The 25082-nt window shown below is 35.2% G+C and overlaps 1 protein-coding gene across 3 annotated transcripts in view; it reads left to right on the top strand.

Annotated features, from left to right (window-relative positions):
• Positions 1-3487, top strand: part of Odr4 (odr-4 GPCR localization factor homolog) — a 35351-nt gene extending 31864 nt beyond the window's left edge. For all 3 annotated transcript variants that reach the window (XM_070034243.1, XM_070034244.1, XM_070034245.1), the window contains 2 exons: positions 653-763; positions 3198-3487. In XM_070034243.1, the coding sequence (XP_069890344.1) occupies positions 653-763; positions 3198-3265 (179 nt within the window). In that variant the 3' untranslated portion in view covers positions 3266-3487. The remainder of the gene's footprint in view (positions 1-652; positions 764-3197) is intronic.
• The last annotated feature ends 21595 nt before the right edge of the window (positions 3488-25082 follow it).

Below are 25082 nucleotides of genomic sequence, written 5' to 3' on the forward strand. Positions count from 1 at the left end.
TTGTCTATTGCAAATTTCAGTGTTAATAGTCAGCAAACTTATTCAAATAGACATTTTTAGATTTTATGGGCTGCACAGGCTGTCTTTCACATATTCCTGTAATAGTCCATTTTTCACTCAAGCTGATTAAAAATGGTAGTCATTTAAGAACTGACTGGCTTAAGTCAGTGATTAAACTACATCAAATATTTTGAAAGCAATGTCACTTTGAAATATATTCCATTTTATTCAATTATATTTGATAATGACTCAATTGCCGAGCATCAGTGGCTCATGCCTATAATCCTATACTCCTATTCTCAGGAGGCTAAGATGTGAGAATTTTGGTTCAGAGCCAGCCTGGGCAAGAAAATTCATGAGAGTTTCCTCTCCAATTAACCACCAAAAAGGCTGGAAGTGGAGTTGTGTCTCAAATGGTAGAGCATTAGCCTTGAGCACAAAAAATCAGGGGAAATACCCAGGCCCTGAGTTCAAGCTCTAGGACCAGCACGCGCACACACGCGCACACACGCACACACACACACACACACACACACACACACACACACACACTGAGTAGAAAGAAAATATTATTTACGGTATGTATTCCTTATTATGTTCTTTAAAATAATTTCAAATGATATTTGTGTAAAATTGTTATTGTTTCTTACAGCTTATGTGAGTTCCTCTCTGAATAGTGAAGTTTCTTTGGACAAGACAGATGATGAACAGCCTGTGCAACCAATTAAAACTACAATAGTATTGAAAATTCAGCAAAACATAGGTATTTTACCTACCTTCCTTCCTTCCCTCCTTTCTTCCTTCCTTCCTTCCTTCCTTCCTTCCTTCCTTCCTTCCTTCCTTCCTTCCTTCTTTCCTTCCTTCCTTCCTTCCTTCCTTCCTTCCTTCCTTCCTCTCTCTCTCTTTCTCTCTTTCTTTCTCTCTCTTTCTCTCTTTCTTCCTTCCTTCTTTTCTTTTCATTTCTTTTCTTTTCTTTTCTTTCTTTCTTGCCAATGTTGGGGCTTGAACTCAGGACTTGGGCTCTGTCCTGGAGCTTCTCTGTGATCAAGGCTAGTGCTCTACCACTTGAGTCACAGCACTACTCCTGGCTTTTTCTGTTTATGTGGTACCAAGGAATTGAACCCATGTATGGCTTGAAGCCATTTATGGCTTCATACATGCCAGACAAGCATCCCACCACTAAGCCACATTGTCAGCCTTCATTTAGATTCCTTTAAAGTAATAAATTAAGCCATTATTGATTGAGTATTATGGAAAATGCCAATCACTGAGGGTAGAAAGATTTAAATATATTATCACCTAAGTGCCCTCAAAGCTAACATGTCCTGTTAATTTCTTGGGTTAGAAATAAAAATATAGCCAGGTGCTGGTGGCTCACGCCTGTAATCCTAGCTACTCATGAGGCTGAGATCTAAGGATCGCGGTTCAAAGCCAGCCCGGGCAAGAAAGACCGTGAGACTCCTATCTCCAATAAACCACCAGAAAACCGGAAGTGGCGCTGTAGCTCAAGTGGTAGAGCGCTCGCCTTGAGCTGAAGAGCTGAGAGACAATGCCCAGGCCCAGAGTTCAAGCCCCACGACCGACAAAAAAAAAAAAAAAGAAATAAAAATATAATGTAATTTTTCCCCCAAGTCTTTCCATTTCCCTACAAATGGAGCAATATCATTCTTTCTGATGAAAGCATAGAATTCCATTGGTTTCCCTCATTTGTAATAATTAGTATATATCTAGTGCTACCAGATGAGCAGAATAGCTCAGTAGCTATGTACATATGACCATATAAGATGATGCTAAGCGATGCTAAATATATTTGATTTGGGTACCCTGGGTAGTATATGTACAATTATCTGAATTATCTGAATTAGGAAAGGGAAGGAGAACAACAAAATGGTGAGACAAAGGACAAAGGGTGAACCAAAGCAACAGTGATACTCACAAGACAGTGTGTTGGGAATGAACTGTAAAACTTGGCTAGGGAGGGGGGATTAGGAGGGAGGGAACATGGGGAAAAAATAAGGGAGGGGGTAACAAGTAACAAGTTTGACAAGAAATGTATTCGCTACCTTACGGATGTAATTGTAACCCCTTGACAATAAAATTAATTTTTAAAATAGAAATAAAAATATAAACTGTTAGGAATTAATCAGTATAGTAGGACAAGTTATCCAAACTAGAATTCCTAGTGTCAATGTTGTAGATTTTCATACAAGTTTTGTGAACAAAAAAGAAAACTCTAGTGGACATTTATAATGCACTTTTGTATTTTAAAGTTTCCAAAAAGTGTATCAGTCACCAACATATGTTAGAGTTTTTGAACAAAGAATGGTAGACTGTTTGGTGGAATACTAATCTTAGAAATGCTCAGCACTAAGACTTGACTGCAAGTTAGAGCCAGATTAGATAAGCCACTGATTAGATAAGCTTTAGTTAATGGACTAAAGTCTTTGTACTTGTGTGCATTTGTCATTCTTTTTCTAACTTTATCCATGAAAAATAAAAGTTACCAACCCGATCCTACTTAGATTTTATAGTGATATAAAAATCTAAAAATACATAAAAAATACAACCTGGATTTTCTGTTTTTAATAGCTACATAGATTTGCATTCTAAAGACTGAAAACCATTTCCCATTGGAGCTGCTATTTTGAAGGAATAAACCATTATTCATTGAGTATTATTGAAGGTGTCAGAAGGTGGAGGTAGAAAGGTTTATATATATGTATATATATGTGTATGTATATACATACATATGTTATCACCTATGTGCCCTTAAAGATAAAATGTCTTGTTAATTTCTTACATTTAAAAAAAAAACAAAGTGTATGAGAAAGCTGGTATACTGTGTGAATATGTGTGTGTTTATATCTGTGTGTATTAATATACAATTGTGTATATGTATATACACATATTTATAGGAACCTTTGAAAATATTTGTATTTTTTTCTCTTAGTGAACATGTCTATGTAAGGGACACACTTTGTCCAGTATTTGTAATTTAATTTTTAAAACCTTATTGACTTTCTGTGCATGCATATTTTTGTATATCTAGGACTGTGTGTGTATGTGTTTGTTTTCTGTGTGTATACTGTTTTATAGGCTCATCATTACCTACATTTCAGACCTAGGATCAATTAAGCCTTTTTTTTTTTTTTTTGCCTCATCCCATTTCCATGTGTTTTGTGTTTGTTTGCTTTTAGGTGTGATTGCAGCATTTGCAGTTGCAGTTCTTGCTGCGGGTATCTCCTTTCATTACTTCAGTGATTAGGGTGAGGCACAAAGAGCTTCCTGATCATCCTGGGAACATTGATCGACAGCATGAATAAGAAAGTTGTAAATAATCCATCACCATTTAAGATAATAGCAGCCAGATCTGCTACCAAAATGCCTATTAGATGTTTTTGACTGACATGAAATCACCAGCTGCCTTGTTTATCCTTGCTTGTAGGTGCCCCGGTTTCTAAAAATAAAGTTATATATCTAGATGGGAGTTGCATGTAACAAATCATTGTTATTTATTTTTAAAGTCTTCAAAACATGGGATATTGATTTGAATGACACATTGATTAGGACATTAGAAACTTCAGCAGAGTTGATTGTAATATCTTAGTAGTAGAGCATCAGGAGAAATTCCTTACAAGCATGCCAACAACTTATGGGATAAGTTCATTCTCTGGGTCCTCACTACCAAAATGCTATATGATTTGTTCTGACCAAGGGTTAAGAAACCTTTTTTTGTTAGAGAAGATGGAATCCATTAAGAATGAAAACATGTTTTTTCTCAGGTTAATGCATTAGTATATTGAATTAGATGATTTGCTTCCAGCACTATGGTCAACTGGATACTGTAAAACACCTAGTTCCTGAAGAAAATGTACTTTTAAAATAAGGGTCAAAGGAACTAAGAGAAATCCTCAAGAACCATACATCTGTCATCCCTTACAAAATGTACACATTTTAAGTTAGGAGTCATGAACATTACTTTAAGCTTACAAGAGGATTGTGGTTTTCTGGATGACATTTCTGTCATATAGTTTCCCTCAAACCAGAAACAAGGACAGAGATACAGATGGAAGATGCTGCTGGGAAGGCCAAAAGGCCCTCAGCTTAGTGCTATAGCTCCTGGTAGAAACAGATTATAAACATTTCTAATCTAGGCCCAAGGTTCTCATAGCTTGTGATCAAGAATATTATTTCTTGACTAGAAATCACCAGATACTAGGTAAAACAAGCTGGCATGGGGGAAAAAATAAACATTGAATTCAGTTTTCTGGTTCTTACCACCAACATAAGAAATGAAGAATGAAACCACAGTCACAGATGAAAAGAACTAAGTAGAACTCTAGGAATGAGAAATATTTGACTGAAATAGAAAAAGAAAACTCACAGGTTGAATTATAATAAACTCAATTGCAGAGATTAGTGAACTGGAAACTAAATATAAAGACATTACCCAAGGAGCAGCAATGCAAAACAGTGAGCCAGAAAATAATTGCAAGTTAATGAGGTATGGGAGAGAAGAACTTTTAAGAACTAGGACAAAATGGAGAGAATAAAGAAGAGGCACTATTCGAAGAGATGACAGAATTTCTTGTATTTGTTAGAAAAGCCTGAATTCAGGAATTACAGTGTATCTCAAACACATTTTTAAAGAAAAGTCTATTACCACACAAGATTTTAGAAGCAACCAAAGGGGATTCAAAGAACCTACAACAATGGCAGGACAGCCAGATATATAATAGGCTTCCCGAGAACAATGTACCCATTATATGGTAGAACAGAAACCTGAATTCTGAGGAAAAACTTGTCAGCTTAGAATGTGGTGAAGCAAAAGTGACTACTGCAAAAGAATGTTAGCAAGGAAAATTACTCCAAAAGGATGATCTAAAATCAAAGAACTATATGCTGATGATTAAATGTTTGTAGATTTAAAGTGGTATTTGTATAAAGTAATAATGAAAAATGTCTCTATGAAAGTGTAAACAATGTAAAAATAAATATTGTTATGCAACATTAATGTGAAATATCCCAATAAAACTAATGTAAAACTTGATGGTTGAAAAATGGTAGGAGGTTACCTAGAATTAAGTGTTCTTAGGTACTTCAATTATTCAGGTTACAGTTTTAAAATTATTTAAATGTGGTAATTAAATTTGAAGAGTAACCTTGTAAAGAGTAGATAGGGAATGAACATTTCCAAAGGAAAAGAAGTTTAGGAAGTTAAGTAAAGTTAAGTAAAGAAAGAAATTATCAGTAGGCAACAAAAATTAGAAAGTAAACAGAACTGGGAAGGTAGTTCAGTTTCAGAGCACTTGCCAAGTATATGCAAGGCCCTGGGCTCAGTCCTCGCCATCACATAAAAGTAATATTTATGAGTCATATTAGCAAATAGAACATACTGAATTACCTATTGAAATGACAGATTGATGCTATTTTTGTCAAAACTTGTCTAAAAAAATGAAAACCACACAAAGTAGAAAGTTAAAAAAAGATAGAAAAGCAAATATTGAAAACTTGTGTAACTTTAGTGATATCAAAGTGGAGCTTTCTGATATTATTAAACATGGAGAAGGCCACTAAGAATAGCAAAAGGAGTTCACTAGAAATATATAACAAATTTGTGTTTATGAAATGGCCTCAAAATATGTGATTTATAAGGCTAAATTTGGCAGTCACCTGAACAGTATTCTAACAGTTCTCAAGTCATCAACTAAAGAATGAATTCAAACATTTCAGTAATGTAAATATGCTGATTCAATGAACACATTTAGAGAGTATTTACACAGTTAGAGTATTTTCTTCATCACTGTGTCTTACCAAAAATGGACCATGTACTACTAGACATGAAGTAATTCACAATACATTGGTATTAATGATGAGAAACATTGAGATTAGTAATAAAGGTTACATTTTTTAAATGATACACTTACAAGTTTTAGAAGAACCTTGTCGATTAATTATAAGGTGGTTGTTTTTGTTTTCAGTCTTGGGGTCGGAACCCAGGACTTTGTGTTTGCTAAGCAAGTGATTCCTGCCTGAAGCTAGACTGGACCACTAACCTTTCTGCAATAGCTGAAGTGACAGGTGTTTCTCACCTCTCCCAACTATTGATTGAGACTGGTATCTCATGAACTTTTTGCCTAGGCTGACTGCCAACATTTTCTTGATCTTAGCCTCTTAATTAGCAGGGACGATAGCATGAGCCACCATGACTAGCAGTACTTTATTTTTATAATTCAATAATGTGGCAGAAATGGTACTTTGAGTAATATGGCTTTAAAAGTCTAAAGAGAGGATAAAAGAACAAATGTGCAACTTAAATAAGGGAAACAATAAAATTCCCCTAATTTAAAAACAACTACACAGTATATATAAACATTCTAAAGATTGAAAAGAGAGTCTTAACCCATAGACGGGATAAAGATGAAAGAAAAAGACTACTAGGAGTATGATTCTGCTAATATATTTGAAAACTTAGATCAAACTGGAAAATTGTAGCTTACTTAAACTGGATCATGAGGAAAAGAGAAGCTAGACTTACCCAATAGTGTCAAATAGTAAACAATAATTAAAATTCATTGACAATGTCTAGGCTAAGTTTACATTGTCATAACTCAGAGCATACCATTTCAAACTTTTATTCAAACTCTAAAACATAAATAATGAAGGAATATTTTTCAGCTTATTGTTCATGTCTGGTTTAACTTGCTAACATCAGACACATTTAGTAAGAAGACAAGTGAGAGGTTAATATAATAATACATGTAAAAATCAAATTAATGCATGTAAAAGTCAAAAATTCTTTTCAAGTTAATTTTGTATTGTATTTAAAAAGTTGGCTAAGTTGTATGCTTTAAAAATACAGGGTACCTGTTACAACTATTGTTCATAAAAATGAACAGTGAGAAGTTAGAACAGTGAGAAAAATGAGCCAAAGACAAACTTTTTGGTTTTTTTGTTTTGTTTGTTTGCTAGTTCTAAGGCACTGTCCCTGAGGCTGTTTGTGCTCAAGGCTAGCACTCTACCACTTGAGCCACAGTACCATTTCTGTTTTTTTTCTGAGTAGTTTATTGGAAAAAAGACTCTCGTGGGCTTTCCTGCCTGGGCTGGCTATAAACAGCAATCCTCAGATCTCAGCCTTTTGAGTAGGTAGGATTATAGGCGTGAGACACCAGCTCTTGGCTCAAACTGGTCTTTTTAAATGGAGGTGACCAGACAGATGACTGATACTTAATTTCATAGGTGGTTGACTAAGACCATAATAGATGTACAATATCTACTACGTACTATATGCATCCATAGACTGAAAGGCTAAGGAAGGTGAGAGTGCTGTGATGATGATCCCCTTCAATCAAAGCCATCTTTCATACTGCTGTTGGGCACTGAAATAGATACACTGTTCAGAAAGTGACTTGGCCTTATCTTCTGCGTTAACCATTTACACACCCTAACCATTCTTCTTCCGCATATTCACAGAGGGAAATAAGCACAGCAAGAGTACCTGTGTCAAATAGCTTATGGCAGCTCTGTAACCACCCAACTGCGCAATGATGAAAGATCAAAAAGTAAACTGTGGCTTTTGTCATTTTAGTTAGGAGGAAGAAATAAAAGAGAAAATGGTAAAGCAAAGGTCATGTGCATATACAACGTTATGGGATATAATTTGTATGATGTCTAGGCAAATTTATATTCTGGAATATGTATATTTGTGGTAAACTAAAATACAAATACAAAACTTTAAGATATATTTCTATTTTGAAGTGAAGGCAGAACAGGGAGACCAGGTATAACAAACACATGAAATGGTATGGTGATATTTTAGTTCTTGAGGAACAGATGTGTTCATGTTTACTAAAAACTACCTCCAAACTTCATTGACTTAAGACAATCACCATTTTTTCTCAATTCTGTGAGCTGATAAGAACCAGCGAGGTGGTTCTGCTCCACAGGATAGAAGTACAGTTATTTAAGAGTTCCATTAGGGTTGAAACCTGCAGAAATTCTTGTGGTTTGCAGTTAATGGAAACCCAACCTTGACCTTTCTAATCTATATGTAGTGTCTCCATTTGGCTTGGAGTTCTTGCATCTTGATGCTGGACTACCTCCTATCATAATGTGAGGATCCAAGAAGTAGCAACTTAAGTGGCAGCACTCCCCAAAGAGGAAAACAGAAAGTGATTGTTCTTGGGATCCTGATTTGGAAGTCCTAAAACATCATTTCCACTACATTGGATTGTGAAACTAATGTATAGTACCAGCCTAAATTAAAGAAGAAGGAAGAGCAATCACTTTAGCTTTTATTCAGAAGGGAAGCACATTAAAAAAGGAAAGGATTCTTAGCTGCTTGAAGATTAGTGCTCACAGTACACTTTCTGACCATAACAACTTTCTGACAAGTAGAACAAGTTTCTGATGTGTAGAAAATGTAGTCACCACTTCCCAAGAAACCTTAAAGTCTAACCTGAATATGACATCAGGTTCAAGCTCAAAGCCTAGTTTTAGGTTTCTTCTTAATTGCTGTTGGTATAAAGCACTTTTCCCACAGTTCCTCTCAACCCAACATGCACAAGACTAGCATCCAATAGTGAGTTATGTTCAGAAAGGTCCATAGCAGTGAATAATCTCTGGAAATTTTGAATAGCAGTAGACCACATGTCCAATTCCTCATGATTATTGAAGCATGATTCTGCATATTGGTTAGGGATTACTTACTGAAATAGACTCTCAAATTTTAGCTTCTCCCTATGAAGTCTTCACTCTGACTCATGTTCTCCCACGAAATGGGTCGTTTGAAGCTAAGTTGCTTTCTTAAATTGTTTTCTGTGTTTTGAGGCTTCAAGGCCCCAAATATTTTCATTTTCAATGTTATCTATTACCTTTACTGTAAGATTATGGGGTTCCTTAGGAAACATCTTTTATTTCCTTTGAATCAAAAATAAACAATCCATCAGAAAAAAAGACATACCTGCAAATCTAATCAAGACAGGCTTGTCTCTACACTGAACTAAGAAGCAGAGAGACAATACCCTTAAGAGTCATACTTATTGTCTAGACAAGTAGTCTATAGTTTGTAAGGTCTTTAGCAATCTTTTTTTTTCAAGTCTAAGCCTATAGGAACTAGTGTAGATATTTCTCATGTCTTCGAGGATACTGTTGCATATTTGATCCAAACAACCCTAATTCTGACTTATTAGCAGTTCCCTGGGTTTGATCTATGCCCTGAGGTAATTTCTTCCTTTACAACTTATTCCTGGAAAAGATACATGGAATGCTTTATATTTCCTATACCTTTTTATTCACTGAGTTTTCTCCCACATGTTTGATCATAAACAGAAGTCATTTGGCATTTTCAGTGTTCCCCCTTGCTACAGTCATAAATTTATTGTGTTACTTCTTCCTCTTTTCCCACAACTTTCTCTTTCTTTCACAGGTGAAAGGGTTGTCTTTCACAGCAAAGACTGCCTTTCAGTCTCTCCTTCTTCTAGAACCCACAGATTGCTGAAAGCCCTATGCTCAGTTTCAATGTTAAGCCTATGTGCTTTAGTTTGGTCTCTGTAGCACTTTATTTCTAGCTTCCATTTTCTGTTTTGGTTATCTTTCTGCTCTGTAACAATCTCAAAACTTAGTAACTTAAAATGTGCACTTTATTAACTCTGGATTAATTGATTTTGTGAGTCAGTGGGGCTCAGCAAGCTCAGCCAGATAGCTTTTTTCTGGGTCCCATGATGTTGCACGAGCCTTCTTTTATCTATTACATCCAGAACAGCTCATTTACATGTTATAACTTGTTATCAAACTCTTTTTCTTGTGACTTCTCCATAAAACTTAGGCATCTTACTCAGAATGGTGACTGAATTCTAAAGGAAGAGAGGCCTGATGTTCAGTTCAACGAGTAGGGAAGTAGAAATCATTAATCACCCGAGTTCCACACCCACCCAAACTGTCGTTTCCTTGGTATAAAAATATCTGAAGCAAACCAAAGTTCAGCCCAGTTTTCATTGGGAGCGCAAAGAAGCTATCTCTTGATGGAGGAGTGGCACACCTATGTAGAGAGGAAAGAAATCAATGGTGACAATGATCTCTAATTATGAATAAATTTGCAACCACACATATATTGTTTAGTATATGTCAAATAACCAGGAGGAAGAAGAGACAAAGGATTTTCCTCAATTACCATCACTACTATGAAAAATCACTCACACATTACCTTATTGCTGTGTTGTTCCTTTAATTATTGTGCCAGTCTCTCCTTCCTTTCTACTGTGATAGTTCTGTGGTCATGTAGTTCCTTTTCCTTTTACCTGCTCCTACAATGCTTTTTGATCAGTATGTTCATAACTGTATTACCCACATAATAGGTATTACTCCATACTCTATTACAAGCTCATAAAATTTATTGGTTCTTACTTTGAGGAGTTATCCATATGTAAATTACTACACAAAAATATTTAGTAATTTTTTTGTTTATTTGTTTTTTTTTTCCTTTTTGTGCCAGCCCTGGATCTTGAACTCAGGGCCTCGGCCTGAGCTTTTGTGCTCAAGGCTAGAACTCTACCACTTGAACCACAGGTCCACTTCTGGCTTTTTGGTGGTTGACTGGAGAAAAGAGTCTCACAAACTTTTCCTGCCTGGGCTGGCTTTCAACTATAGTCCCCAAATCTCAGCTTCCTAAGTAGATAGGACTACAGGTATGATCCACTGGTGTTGGGTAGTAAATTGTTCTTTATGTCTGACTAACTTAGTGGATATAGTAGGAATAATAACTGTGTTAAAATAGCCAGTGAGTTATTTTCAAAATTCATAATCTGTTAAAAGGTTAAGTTAATATGTTAATAGTTTTTGTTATTAATTAGACAATAGAAGAGTTAGAAATAACTAGATTGTCTCTGGCTTTGTGTGTGTGTGTATGTGTATGTGTGTGTGTGTGTGTGTGAATCCTGAGACTTGAAATCAGGGCTTGGGCACTGTCCCTGAGTTTCTTTTGTGCTCAAAGCTAGCACTTTATCACTTGAGCCACAGGTCTACTTCCAGCTGTTTTGGCAGTTAATTGGAGATAAGAGGCTCAGGGACTTTCCTGCCCAAGCTGGCCTCATATCATGTTCCTCAGATCTCAGTCTCCTGAGAATCTAGGATTACAGACATGAGCCACTGGCACCTGGCTGCCTTTGTCATTTTAAAGATATTTTCACATCATATCAATGGAGAATGGAGTAAAAGGTTTATCAAATAGATCCAAATTTGATGAGTGTAATTGAAATATTATCAATAGAAATAGAAAGAATATTTGGAGGAGTAACTTATTACATTTGACCCAGCAATTAGAAATAGATTATTTCTTTTTCATTTTTATGAAATGTTTTAAAATACTGTACATATTTAACCATCAAATGAAGCTAGATTTTATAATGCATTATGGAACTTCTAATTTCAAAAATTCTTAATTAAGAAGATATAACAGGGAAGCTCTCAGTTTAGTCTTTTGATTTTTTTTTATTGTGAAAATACCATACAGAGGGGTTACAATTACGTGGGCAAGGTAATGAGTACATTTCTTATCAAGCATTGTTGCCTCCTCCTTTGTTTCCCCTTCCCATCCCTTCCCATCTCCCCCCACCCCCCACCAAAGTTGTAAAGTTCGTTTTTCAACATAATGTCTTGTACATCTCATTGTTGTAATGGGTCCACCTGTATCCCTATTTAAACAATTTGGTTTTTCCCTTCCTCGCCATAATAGTCTTTTGAGAGAACTCCATACTGCTTTCCAGAGGGATTGAGCAAGTTTACATTCCCACCAACAGTGTAGTAGCATTCCTTTTTGGCCACATCCCCAATGACATTTATTATTGTTAGTTTTCCTGATAATGGCCATTCTAACTGGGGTGAGATGGAATCTAAATGTAGTTTTGATTTGCATTTCTTTTATGGCTAGAGATGTTGAACATTTCTGTGTGTGTCTATTGCCTATTCTTACTTCTTCTGAGAAGTCTTGCTTTAAGTCTTTAGTCCATTTATTAGTTGGGTTTTTGTTTCTTTGAGGGTTTATTTGGGAGAGGAGTTTAATTTTTTGAGCTCTAAGTATATTTTGGATATGAGGCCCTTGTCTGATGCATAGCTAGTAAAAAATATCCTCGCATTCTGTAGGCTTTCTAATTATCTTGCTAGCTATGTCCATTGTCATGCAAACTCTTCAGTTTGATGCAATCCCATTTATAAAGTCTTTCTTTGATTTGTTGTGATTCTGGATCTTTACTTAGGAAGTTTTGACCCTTGACTAAAAGATCTAGTGTTTTCCCTACCTGTTCCTGTAGTAGACAACAAACAAGGACACACTAAATCTACCAACCCAACCATGTTCATTGCGGCATAACCAAGATATGGAATCAATCCAGATGCCCCTCAGCCGATGAATGGATCAAGAAAATGTGGTGTATATATACACAATGGAATTCTATACTTCCATCAGAAAGAATGATACTGTACCACTTGGAAAAAGTTATAGTAAGCAAACTGAGCCAGATTGCACAGTTTCCCTCATTTGTAGTCATTAGAATGTGCTTATAAATCTACCAGTAAACTCACTGGATGATAAAAGACAAAAATATACACTTGGACATGATAAATTATACAGGACTCTAAATTATACAGGACTCTAAACATTCACATAGTGAGACCCAACGAAGGTATTCTTAGGAGTGTACCTCAAAGGCTCAATAGCTATGGGCATGTGATTATATAAAATGATGTTTATTGAAATAACTTCAAGAAATAGAAAAAAGAGGTTTTATGTTATATTGCTTCATTTTTTCTCCTTTGTAACTGTTTTAGCTTTCGGTACCTTTTGTCTTGTATATAAATTAATTTGTTTGGGGGAGGGTGAAGTGGACCACAGAAATGGTGGGTCAAAGGGTGAACAAATACAGCAGTGAACTCACTAGACACTGTGCTGAAAATGAGCTGTATAGCTTGTGGGGATGGGGGTCAGGAGGGAAAAATGCAGAGAAAACAAAGGGAGAGGTGAAGAAAATTTACTCATTACCTTACTTATGTAACTGTAACTCCTCTGTTAATCTGTAAATCACCTGTACAATAACAATAAAAACAAATTTAAAAAGAAGACATGATATTTTAGAAAAGTTCCTTCACTTAATCAGTTTATTAAGGAGCTGTAATTTACAGAATTGTGAAGGGAATTTAGTGATAGGGATGAATGTAGTTTTAATTGGATCTTAGATTCTATTTTTGTTTAATCCAATTTGGTTGTAGATGTGCCATGTATCTAAACCCATTATTGACATTGGAATGTCAGTAAACTGAGATTCTAGACTGCAGCATTTTATCTAAGCAGCTGCAATCAAACAGATTTTTTTCTATGCTTCCAACTTAGCCCTATTATATATATATATATATATATATATATATATATATCTTCTAAATTTTGAATTACAAATAGCCAATAATTATGGTGAACTGAGTTTTACCCCTAGATCTGCCAATTAAGACATACATTGGTGAAGTCAGTTAATTTATCTTTAGGTTGGAACAAATTTTAACATTGAGCTAACTCCTATTAAACAGTATTGTACAGTTTGCAAAGTGTTTTCATTTTAACTTTTTTCTAAACAATTTGGAAATTCAAGTTCAAGTTAGTAACTTCACAAGCCTAATGGTTAATGGTTATGCATTTGTTATGTTGAATGTGCTTAATGCAAAGTTAAGAATCAGATTTTGTTTCAAAGTTTTATGAAGAGATTTGAAAAGAATTTGGCTCATTTTGTCAGGATGATTGGTTATTGTAATGGTTTTGGTAGCTGCTCTTATAAAAGTTAGAAATGGGAAGAACCTAGATAATGAGGCTAAACCAAAGACATCAAAGCTGTTGTGGGAACACAACCTATATCGTCCTATTTTTATCTTCTAAAAATCCTGTTTTTTTGCTAATATTTTATTAATTCTATTATCAATACTAAGTATTACAGATTAGTGACTTTATCCTCTAGTTTCCCTTCTCTTAACTGGCATCTTTGTCAAGTTTTTATATCAAGATCATATTAGTTTGATAAAATGGAGGGGTGATTCTATCTCTGAATAAGCTCTTATAAAGTGACCAGTTTCTTGCCAGTTTGAGAGACTTACACTGTAAATACCTGCTATATTTCCTATAACAAAGGAATTGTAATTACTATTTTTGTTTCTGTGTTAGTTACTGAATTATTCAGACCTTCTTTCTTAGACTAATTCTAGTAAGTTAAAACACTTGCAGATTTTTTTTCTGCTTTCAAATTTGTTGGCATTAAGTTTTCTGTAATGTTTCATAACTTTTAAATCTTCACTCATCTGTTCATAGGTTTAAAATATTTTTTCCTAATGTCTATTTGTATTTCTTCTATTTTGCTCCTATTCTCTACTATCTATCTGGAAGATATTTCTGTATTCTGCTGGTATTTAAGTTTTATTTGAGACTGAGTCTCACTGTAAGCTTCAGTTGGACTTGAATTCACTATGTAGCCAACACTGCAATGGCCTCAAACTTGCCGTTTTCCCACCTTACTTTCCCCATTGGAGGGATTACAGGAGTGCACCCGCAAACCTGGCTTCTCTGTTGGCACAGTGGCTATAGAATTTTCATTTCATTGACGTTTAGTCTTATTGTATCTCTTTGTTTTTCTACTTTTTGTTTTATCCTCTTAACTTACTCGGTTATCTATCCATTTAATTTATTGTTAGTCTTTGTAATTTATGTCTAGTAATGAAAATTTCCTTTCTGTTGTGTCACTGAAACTTTGTTATCAAAGTTTTATTATACTTCAGTTATAAGTGCTTTAGATAATTTATTCCATAACAAAGGACTTGCTTGAGGGGTATAGTTATTATTAATAACACAAATTAATTTGTTATTGATATGTAACCTTTGAAAATGTTAAAGCAAGCTTGTTAATTATGTTAATATTTACATAGATTCAAATTGTTGTTATTTGATTCAGCTAAATAAAAGAAATGTATTGAAACTTCTGATGGAAAACAGTCATCTCTCCCTCATATGCTATCAATTTTTACTCTGTAAATTTTGTGCAATTTTACTAGATGTATGTACATATCTAATTGTTAGAATTTTCTTGGTGAAATACTACTTTATAATTAATGATCAGTTTTATATTCAATAACTTTCTCTTTGTACTTATCAGTATTTGTTTTTAAAATTATACTTGCCCATTTTTTTACTTGCTAGTTTTGTTTTACTTTTCTGTTTCCTTATGTGGTTTCTATATCTGTGAGTTCCACAAACCCATGTTTTTGAAATATCTAGTTAGATGATATGTGCCTTTTAACTAGTACATTTAATCACTTAGATTTTTGTGACTATTTTATGTTTAGAATTATTTCTACATTCAAATTTTACTGTGGAACTGAGTCAAATAAAAAACTAACTGGCTTTCTAATGGGTAACAGCTTACTTTTCTTGCTGTAGTTCTCCATTGCTTCTTCCAAAAATGTACAACAAAACAAGATTTTAATGATTCAAATTCCCCTGAAATTCAAAGAAGAACAAAATTGAAGAAAAAATATCTGGCAAAAACAGCATCCATATTTATTCTTTTTTTTTTTTTTTTTTTTTTTTTGTGCCAGTCCTTGGACTCAACTTGGGCCTGGGTACTGTTCCTGAGCTTTTGTGCTCAAGATTATCACTGTACCACTTTGAGCTGCAGCACCATTTCCAATTTTTTGTTAGTAAATTGAAGGTAATAGTCTTATTCATTTTCCCATGTAGCTTTAAACTACAACCTCAGATCTGTGCCTTCTGAGTAGCTAGGACTACAAGCATGAGCTACCAGTACCTGGCTTCTATTTACTTTTAATAAAAGATAAATGTCATGTATAACTATGGTCTTATTCTTAGCTTCTGTGGGGCTTACAAAAACTATTATTACAAAAGTCTCTGTAAGTCAGGTTTTCCAGCAAGTGTGACTATTATTGCTGTTTGAAAGTGAATTCAATTTGTTAGAACAGGAACCCTGTAGGAAAGATAATTATGTGTTGTCAAGCAATGAATCAATGAAAACCTTTAAAAATGAGTTATTGTCGCTGAGATAACATGTTTAAGTCAAGCTAGTATGTGTCCAAAACTGAGACTTTGGACTGCATACTGAGAAATAATATGGCCTAAGGCAAAACACATAGTTTTATGAAAAAACATTTTTTGAGAATTTTCTCATATACTAGACAAAGCAAAACTAAATCACTAAAAGCTAAACAGACTTTAACAGTTATTATGACGGAGAGCCTCAAGCAATGATAAAATTTAATGTTTTCCTTAAGTGCTATTGCTCAAATAATGAAAATGTGTAATTTAGAACAGAATCTAGTGTCTCATACTATTATGCATAATTTGTTTGAGTTGTGGGTCTTATTGAAGTTTTCTTTAGACTCTAGGTAATTTTCATTCTTCTTTCTTTTTTTTCAGAGTTGACATATAGACTTGAAGTATATAAGATGGCAAGTCTTATAGAATCCTAAATTTTGTGGCACACACGTTCTTTGTGTTGGTGACTGCTAAGTAAGAAGTATGAAGTGAAATGAAAACTATAGAAGCTAAAATCAGAACTAAGGTTAAATCCAAACTCTCTATCTCATTACCTCTATAAACCTGAACAAGTCTTGTAATCATAAACCCTAATTTCTTTGCTCTTGAAGAAGACATATTAAAAACAATGCTCTGACTACCTCAAAAGAGATAGTGTATGTGAAATTTTCCAGAAAGTTTCCAAGTTAATTATAGCCAAACTTACAGTTTTCTCCTGCTTTGAGTCCCAAATTTTGACATTTTCCTGGATAGGCAGTAAAATATTCAGTATGATATTTTCTTGTGAGCCCAGCTAAAATTGCTAGTGAGCTGCTCAGTCACAGATTGGTAAAGAAGTAATGTTCTACTTTGTACTGTATTGCTAAACCATAGTGCTCACTAAGTTATATTATTAAACAGTTTCAGTACAAAATGGCACCAATAAAAAGGTACAAGGGTTATTATAACTACACTTACTTTGAAAAATAAAATTGTGAAGATTATTTCACATATGTACACCTAAATTGGTTTTGCATATATGTGTATATATGTATATCTGTATAATTTCATATATCATGTCAAACTTCCTCAAGTTTTATTGCTATTTAAAATCTTTTATTTGTTTGTTTTTATTGAGAATATTCTTTTTTATTGTGAAAATACTGAACAGAGGGGTTACAATTACATGGGCAAGATAATGAGTACATTTCTTATTTTTTTTGTAGTTGTCAAATTTTGATATTCTTTATTTATTTTTTTATTGTGAAAATACTGATATAAATACATTTCTTATCAAGCATTGTAACCTCCTCCTTTGTTTCCCCTTCCCATCCTCCCTCTACCCCCACCCAACCCCCTCCCCTCAACATAATGACTTGTACATCTCATTGTTGCAATGGGTCCACCTGTATCCCTATTTAAACGATTTGTTTTTCCCCTTCCCTCCACAAATTATACCGACATCAAATACAGTGAAAGCAAGGGTTATACCGTGGGGGAGGGACATACAAAGCAACAAAGAAATAATCTTATAAATGTGTTAGAAACAATCGCATGAAAAAAAATTTGAATACATATCTTAGGGTTCATTTCCGTAACATCAACTTATCTGACCTTTTCTGCTTGACTCAGACATATACTAGTCATTGCAAATAAGGGAAACCATGTAAATGGTGCTGGAAAAATTGGTTAACTACTTGTAGAAAACTAAAGCTAGATCCTTAAATATCACCCTGCACCAGAATCAACTCCAAATGGATCAAAGACCTCGGAGTCAAAGCAGACACTCTGAAAACATTACAGGATGGAATAGAAGAAACCCTAGGTCTCCTTCGCACAGGATGAAATTTTCTTAATAGAGACCCAGAAACACAACAAATCAAAGAAAGGTTGGACAAATGGGATTGCATGAAATTGCAGAACTTCTGCATGGCAAAGGACATAGCTAGCAAGATCAATAGAAAGCCCACAGATTGGTAAGACCTTCACTAGCCATACAATGGACAAGGGTCTCATATCTAAAATATATTTGGAACTCAAAAAATTAAATCCCCCAACAACAAATCTTCAAAGAAACAACTGCCCAATAAATAAGTGGGCTAAAGACTTAAAGAGAAACCTCTCTGGAAGAGGAAAGAAGGAGGGCCAATAGACACATGAAGAAATGCTCAACCTCCCTAGCCATAAAAGAAATGCAAATCAAAACAACATTGAGATACCACCTCACCCCAGTTAGAATGGTTAAAATCAAGAACTCTAATAACAACAGATGCTGGAGGGGATGTGGACAGAAGGGAACCTTACTGCATTGTTGGTGGGAGTGTAAACTTTTTCAACCACTTTGGAAAACAGTATGGAGGTTCTTCAAAAGACTCCACATAGAGCTCCCCTATGACCCAGCAATCTCACTTTTGGGCATTTACCCAATTATCACAAACAAGACCACACTAAAGCTACCAGCACGAATATGTTTATTGCAGCATTATTTACTATAGCTAAGATATGGAACCAACCCAGATGCCCCTCAGTAGATGAATGGATCAAGAAAATGTGGTATACATACACAATGGAATTCTATGCCTCCATCAGAAAGAATGACATTGCCCCATTTGTTAGGAAATGGAAAGGCTTGGAAAAAAATATATTAGGTGAAGTATTTGTTTGTTTTTTGAGACAGCATCTCACTTTTATTTTCTGAAGTCTAGGCTCATAATCATGATCCACTTGCCTCAATCGTCTAAGTGCTAGGATTCAAGGCATATGCCAATAGCCCTATACAAAAATAATTTTAAACCATGAAACCTGCATTGTTTGCATCTAAATTTATTTCACTATCATTGTAATGTTTAGACACTCCTTAGCTTTCAAAATTTTAATTAAACAGCAAATGGTTGAAAATTGTCTGGGGAAATATTCCTGCTGAATTCATGTTCATTTGAAAAATAATTTACCCTAACAATAGGGAGTATATCTCTGTGCATAGTTATTTCACTATCACAAGTTACAGGTCCTTAAAAAGAGTGTATATACCCCCAAATATTTCACAATGTAAACACCTCTTTTTCCAGTCCCACTTCTTTTCCTTTGCTTCACAGATATCTCAAGAAAATTTTTCTCCTGGTCTGACAGCCTGGGGATTTGGTCAGCTACCCATAGTCCTTTATGGCTTAGTCTAGTGTCATATGACAAGGTGCTATGACGCATGACTAGGAAATAATTGCAATGATTTGAGAGACAGAGGATGAAAAGCATGTTAATATTAGCATGGAATTCAGGAGACAGAAGACAGGTATTTTGTTTATAGGGGTAAGCATTTCTCTGCCTGGAATGATTTTTTTTTCCTTTCCAGTGGACACTTGACAATGTCTGAAGATAGTTATAGGCATCACACTGAGGGAAGAGTGCTACTGGCATCTAGGGGCAGATGTCAGGATGCTGCTAAACATGCTTCAATGAACAGGACAAAAATCCCCACAACGGAGAATTATATGGCCAGGAATGTCAATCACAGTGACGTCAGAAACCTTGCTATAAGTAGTATCTGAAGCCATCAGAGTTACTGATAAAATCCAAAGAGGGATTTTAATTAACAAAAATACTGATAAATAAGCACCATGCCTCAAGGCCAGGTGAGAAAAAAGTCCGCAAGACCCCTTTTAAGCCCATAGCTAGGCATGGTGGCATATGCCTGTTGTCCTCAGCTGTATGAGCTGGTGAGATTTGTAGGTGGCAGTCCCACGAGACTGTCAGGAAATATGGATATAGCGGTGCATTCATCCCTGCAATGATGGAAAGCCTCAAGTTGGCTGTTCATGACTCAGATGTAAGCAAGACCTGATCCTTAAAACAATCATTGAAAAACAGTCTGATTCAATGGTAGAGTGCCAGTCTAGCAAGCACTAGACCCTGATCGGTTCAAACCCCAGTACTGCCCAAACAAAAAGTGTGGCATGCTAAGAAAGAAAGGTCAGAAGATAAGGCAGAGAAAAAAAACGGCCTTAAAATCAGAGATGAATCTGGACAGTTGCAACATGTAACATTAGTGAGGAAGAAATTCCATTTGAGGAATGGCCATGAACATTCACATCACATACAATGGGCTGAAGTATCTGATGTGTTCAGTGGTGAGGTGATCATGTTGGATGTCGTCCATGTGCCTCTCACTTTCTATCTTTCATCATTTGTTTATTTGTTTGTATGTTGTTGTTTTGGTCAGTAATGTGGCTTGAACTTGGGCTGGTTGCTGTCCTTGAGCTCTTCAGCTCAAGGCTAGCACTCTATCACTTGAGCCACAGCACCACTTTTGGTTTTCTGAGTGGTTTATTGGAGATGATAGTCTCACAGTGGTTCCTGCCCAAGCTGGCTCTGAACAGTCATTCTCAGATCTAAGCCTCCTGAGTAACTAGGATTACAGGCATGAGCCACAGACATCTTACTTCTTTCATCTTTCAGGTGACTTTGCATTTCAGTTGAAATACTGGATATTAAATGTTGAATACAACTTGATCTTTTTTTTTTATTGTGAAAATACTGTACAGAGTGGTTACAATTACATGAGCAAGGTAATGAGTGCATTTCTTATCAAGCATTATTGCCTCCTCCTTTGTTTCCCACTGAGTTTGGTATAGATAATTGATACCTTGACTTCTTTGTAAGTTAGCTTCTCTTTGCATAAGTATATCTTATATTTTGTACAGTTAACTTCATATATATGACAGCTAACATTTGAATAACACAACTAATATTTTACTTAGTCTGATAACTAACATTTGAGTCTATGTCAAGATGGTTCTAGTAGTTTATATAACTTTCTCATTTTTCCTCACAACGAGCCAATGAGGATGTGCTAATATTTTAAAGTTAAGAAAACAGGTACAGAAAGATTAGAGTTGTCTCTATTGCTTATATAAATATTTGTTTTCTTTATCTTTATCTTTGTCATCAAAAACACTGCAGTCACATTACAGATGACCAATAAATATTTTATAGACAAATAAATAAATGAGCTCTGCAACTTACAAGGCAAGGTAGTTCTGCTATTCCTTACCAATCTTCCTATTCGTTTCATATAATTTTTTTTATAACTAACAATGGTTCTTGGCTTTTCTTTCAAATCTATTACAGTTATTAGTTGGGCAATTTGCTATGAGATGTGTTATGATGTTTTAAACCTGTACATTTAAAATACCATTCTCTTGTTGAGACAGAAATTATTTCTTCGTCTTCTCATACCAAATTAAGCAGCAGATGAAGTATTTACATGAGGGGAGTTTGGAACTAAGCATTTCTGTAGCAGCAAGCTTTCCATATTCTAGTCAAATCCTGCCTTTTGTGCAACTTTTTGTGATGACTGTGAGGATCAAAGCTTTACTCTGGCATCATTAGTCACCAAGTACTTATTTTGAGAATGGTTGCTATCATCACTCACTCTCTACACAGGTACCACCTAGTTACTTTGTTTTGGCAATTATGGGTTAAATACATTCCTGGCCTGAGTTCTGCTTAAGCTTGCTGGCTCTCCAACTTAAAGCATGGTGGGTCATTTCTTGCAAGACTGAAGCTTTCACTGAGAAGGAATCTTTCAAAGCAGACACCTTGTTCTTTTCTTCCATAGATACATTTTTGTCGCACTATTTAACCATGTCTTTTCTAACCCTGGACTACAAATCTGCTTTACATTACACTAATAAGGTAAACATTGTAAAGATTTAATAATCAAAAATGATTTAGGGACTGGGAAAGTGGCTCAGTGGTAGAGTGCTTGCCTTGCATGCATGAGGCCCTGGGTTTCCACCACATAAGTGGGAAAAGCTGTAGGGGTGCTGTGGCTCAAGTGGTAGAGCGCTAGCCTTGAGCTGAAGAGCTGAGGGACAGCACCCACGCCCAGAGTTCAGGCCCCACAACTGGCAAAAAAAAAGAAAAAAAAAAGAAAAAAATGGTTTATATGTTACTTTAAAAATATTGTCTCCATTTGAAATGTTGGCTACTTTTCCTCATGGATTTGCTACCATCCTTAAGGTATTTACTTACAGTTCATGAAATAAAAATCAAGCAAAAAAACCCCCCTACTTTACTAAGGAGTTTTTGAATTATAAATATTTCCTGCAAGGACTCTGTTTTTTGTTTTTGCTATAGTTTTTTTCTTTTTTCTTTTATTGTGAAAATACCATACAGAAGAGTTACAATTACATGGGAAAGATAATGAGTACATTTCTTTTTTTTTTTTAATTTAAAATTTTATTTTATTTGAGAACATACTGTACAGAGGGGTTACAATTACATGGGCAGGATAATGCATACATTTCTTACCAAGCATTGCAGCCTCCTCCTTTGTTTACCCTTCACCTCCCTTCCCAGCCACCCCCCTCCCTCCCACCCAATCATACCCCCCTCCCCCCCACACACCGACATTGTAAGGCTGGTTTTGACATGACATTTTGTACTTCTCATTGTTGCAACAGGTCCACCTGAATCCTTAAACGACTTGTTTGTCCCCATCTCCTCCACATGTTATGCTGACATCAAATATAGTGAAAGCGGGGGTTACACTGTGGGGGAGGGACATACAAAGCAACAAAGAAATAATCTTATAAATGCGTTAGAAACACATGCATGAAAGAAACGAAAACATTAAAATACATATTTAAGGGTTCATTTTCCTAACATCACATTATCTGACCTTTTCCGCTTGACTCATACCTATACTAGATATTGCAAATAAGGGAAACCATGGGACCTATGTTTCTTTGGGCCTGGCTTACTTCACTTAATATAATTTTTTCCAGACCTTTCCATTTCCTAACAAATGGGGAAATGTCATTCTTTCTGATGGAGGCATAGAATTCCATTGTGTATATATACCACATTTTCTTGATCCATTCATTTACCCAAATGTTTACAAACAAGACCACACTAAAGCTACCAGCACAACTATGTTTATTGCAGCATTATTTACCATAGCTAAGATATGGAACCAACCCAGATGCCCCTCAGTAGATGAATGGATCAAGAAAATGAGTACATTTCTTATCAAGCATTGTTGCCTCCTTCTTTGTTTCCCCTTCCCATCCCCTCTCATCTCCTCCCACCTTCGTCCACTCTCCTCCCTTCCATCTTCTTTTTTTATTGTGAAAATAATTCAGTAATTACTTAAGAGAATTTCATAAAAGTCTATACACTCATTACCTTCATTTGGTAAAGAACATGCTACACTGTCTTTCAAAGCTCCTTATTTTATTCCTATTGTCCTACACATCTCCCTCCTAGCCCTTTTCATCCATGTTAATCAGTAAGGTAGGAACAGGCCATAGGATATTCTACTTTCCCAAGTATAAAGCAGAAAATATGACCCAGATTTTAGATTTATGAACAAATATAGTAATCGTATATTAGAAGCTGGTCAACATGACCCATCTCTCTAATAGCTACTACAATTGTTCATCTTTTCTTCCTTTCTCATTTTTATTTCCCTCATTTCCCTGTTTCAATCAATTAAGTTAGAGGATTTGGGAGTTTAAAAGACAGGTCCAACTAGGGATGTGAATTTGAGAGTGGACTGGAGTTAAGTGACAAATAAGACAAGTGTGTGTTGTGTTTGAGCAAGTCAATGAAGGACATAGAAAGAAAAGCCAGTAGACAAGCAAGCAAACAAGCAGTGTGTTCATTCTCAAATAAAAACATGTAACTGACTCAAGAGGTAGGAGGACGGCCAGCTATAACTCAAGGTTGGAGAAAGGATAAATAAGGAACAAGAATGGATCAAGTCTGACAATAGACTACAAGTTGAAACTGAGGCATTTGAGATGAAGTCTTGATTGGAATAGGATACATAGCAAATGGAAGTGAGGAATAGAAATTATAACTTCTTATCTTTTTTTGAAAGATAAGTTTTTTATTGTTATTGAAAAGGTGATGTACAGAGGGATTACAGTTACATAAGTCAGGTGGGCATATTTTCTATTTTATGTTATTTTTGGAGATACGGAGGATTGAACTTAAAGCCTCACATTTGCTAGAAAAAGACATGAATGACTTTTCCAGCCCTTTTGCTTTTAGTTTATTTTTCAGATATTTGCCTGTTCTTTCAACTATGTTTCTTTCAACTTTCAACTATGTTCCTCCTACCTGAGATTCTAGAGCAGCTAAGATCGCTTGTCCTATAGGTGGAAATATTTTAAAGAGTGGGAAATTTAAAATATTTACAAGTAAATGGAAATAATACAACATAGAAAAAGGAGGGAGTTGATGTTGAAAGGGGAGAAATTACAGAAGAAAAATGACTACATAGGCAAGAAGGATAAGATGCACAGCTTATACTGATTGGCTGGCCTTAGTTAGCTTTATGGATACTTCTATCATCCGTACAAATAGTGTTTAAGTGAGTGTACATTCAATGAGTCTGAACAAGACAAAATGCTTTATGTAGAGAACGAGGAGCAAAGGGCTTACAGGGAAAGAAGAGGAGCTGTAAGAGTAGAAACTAAAATGTGTGACACATGTCTGGTTTCTGTCTTGGGCTGGCAGGAAGAAATGTGCAAACCTACTTTAGGCACACCTCATAGGGAGCCTGTTTCTGGTTAGGTATCAAGCATCATTTCTTCAGTTGTAGGCCCTCCTTCTGCTTCAGCTCTCACTTGCCATGATTTATCACCATGGTTCGGGCATCTAGAAATTCCTTCTCCTTTCTCTTCACATAATTCAAATATATACATATTTTTGCATACATAAATACTTAATTACTTTGCACACTACCAAATATTTTCAAGAATAAAAAAGTAGAATTTATACTGCGCTCCTCTGAGTCTAGGTTTCATTATTTAAAAAATAAGAATAATACTACATATATAGATTTGTGGTTATTAAGTAGTAATGGCATTTTAAAAATACTGGCTTATAATTGGCAATGAACAAATGATAATTAGAATTATTATAATTAAGAAGTACTATACATTTGTCAGAGTAAAAAAAACCTTAGTTCTATCCTTTCTTTTATAACAAGTACAACTTTTTTTTAGTAACTTTGATGTGG

This window comes from Dipodomys merriami, unplaced genomic scaffold, assembly GCF_024711535.1.
Source record: "Dipodomys merriami isolate MVZ:Mamm:240054 unplaced genomic scaffold, mDipMer1.0.p SCAF_24, whole genome shotgun sequence".
NCBI lineage: Eukaryota > Metazoa > Chordata > Mammalia > Rodentia > Heteromyidae > Dipodomys > Dipodomys merriami.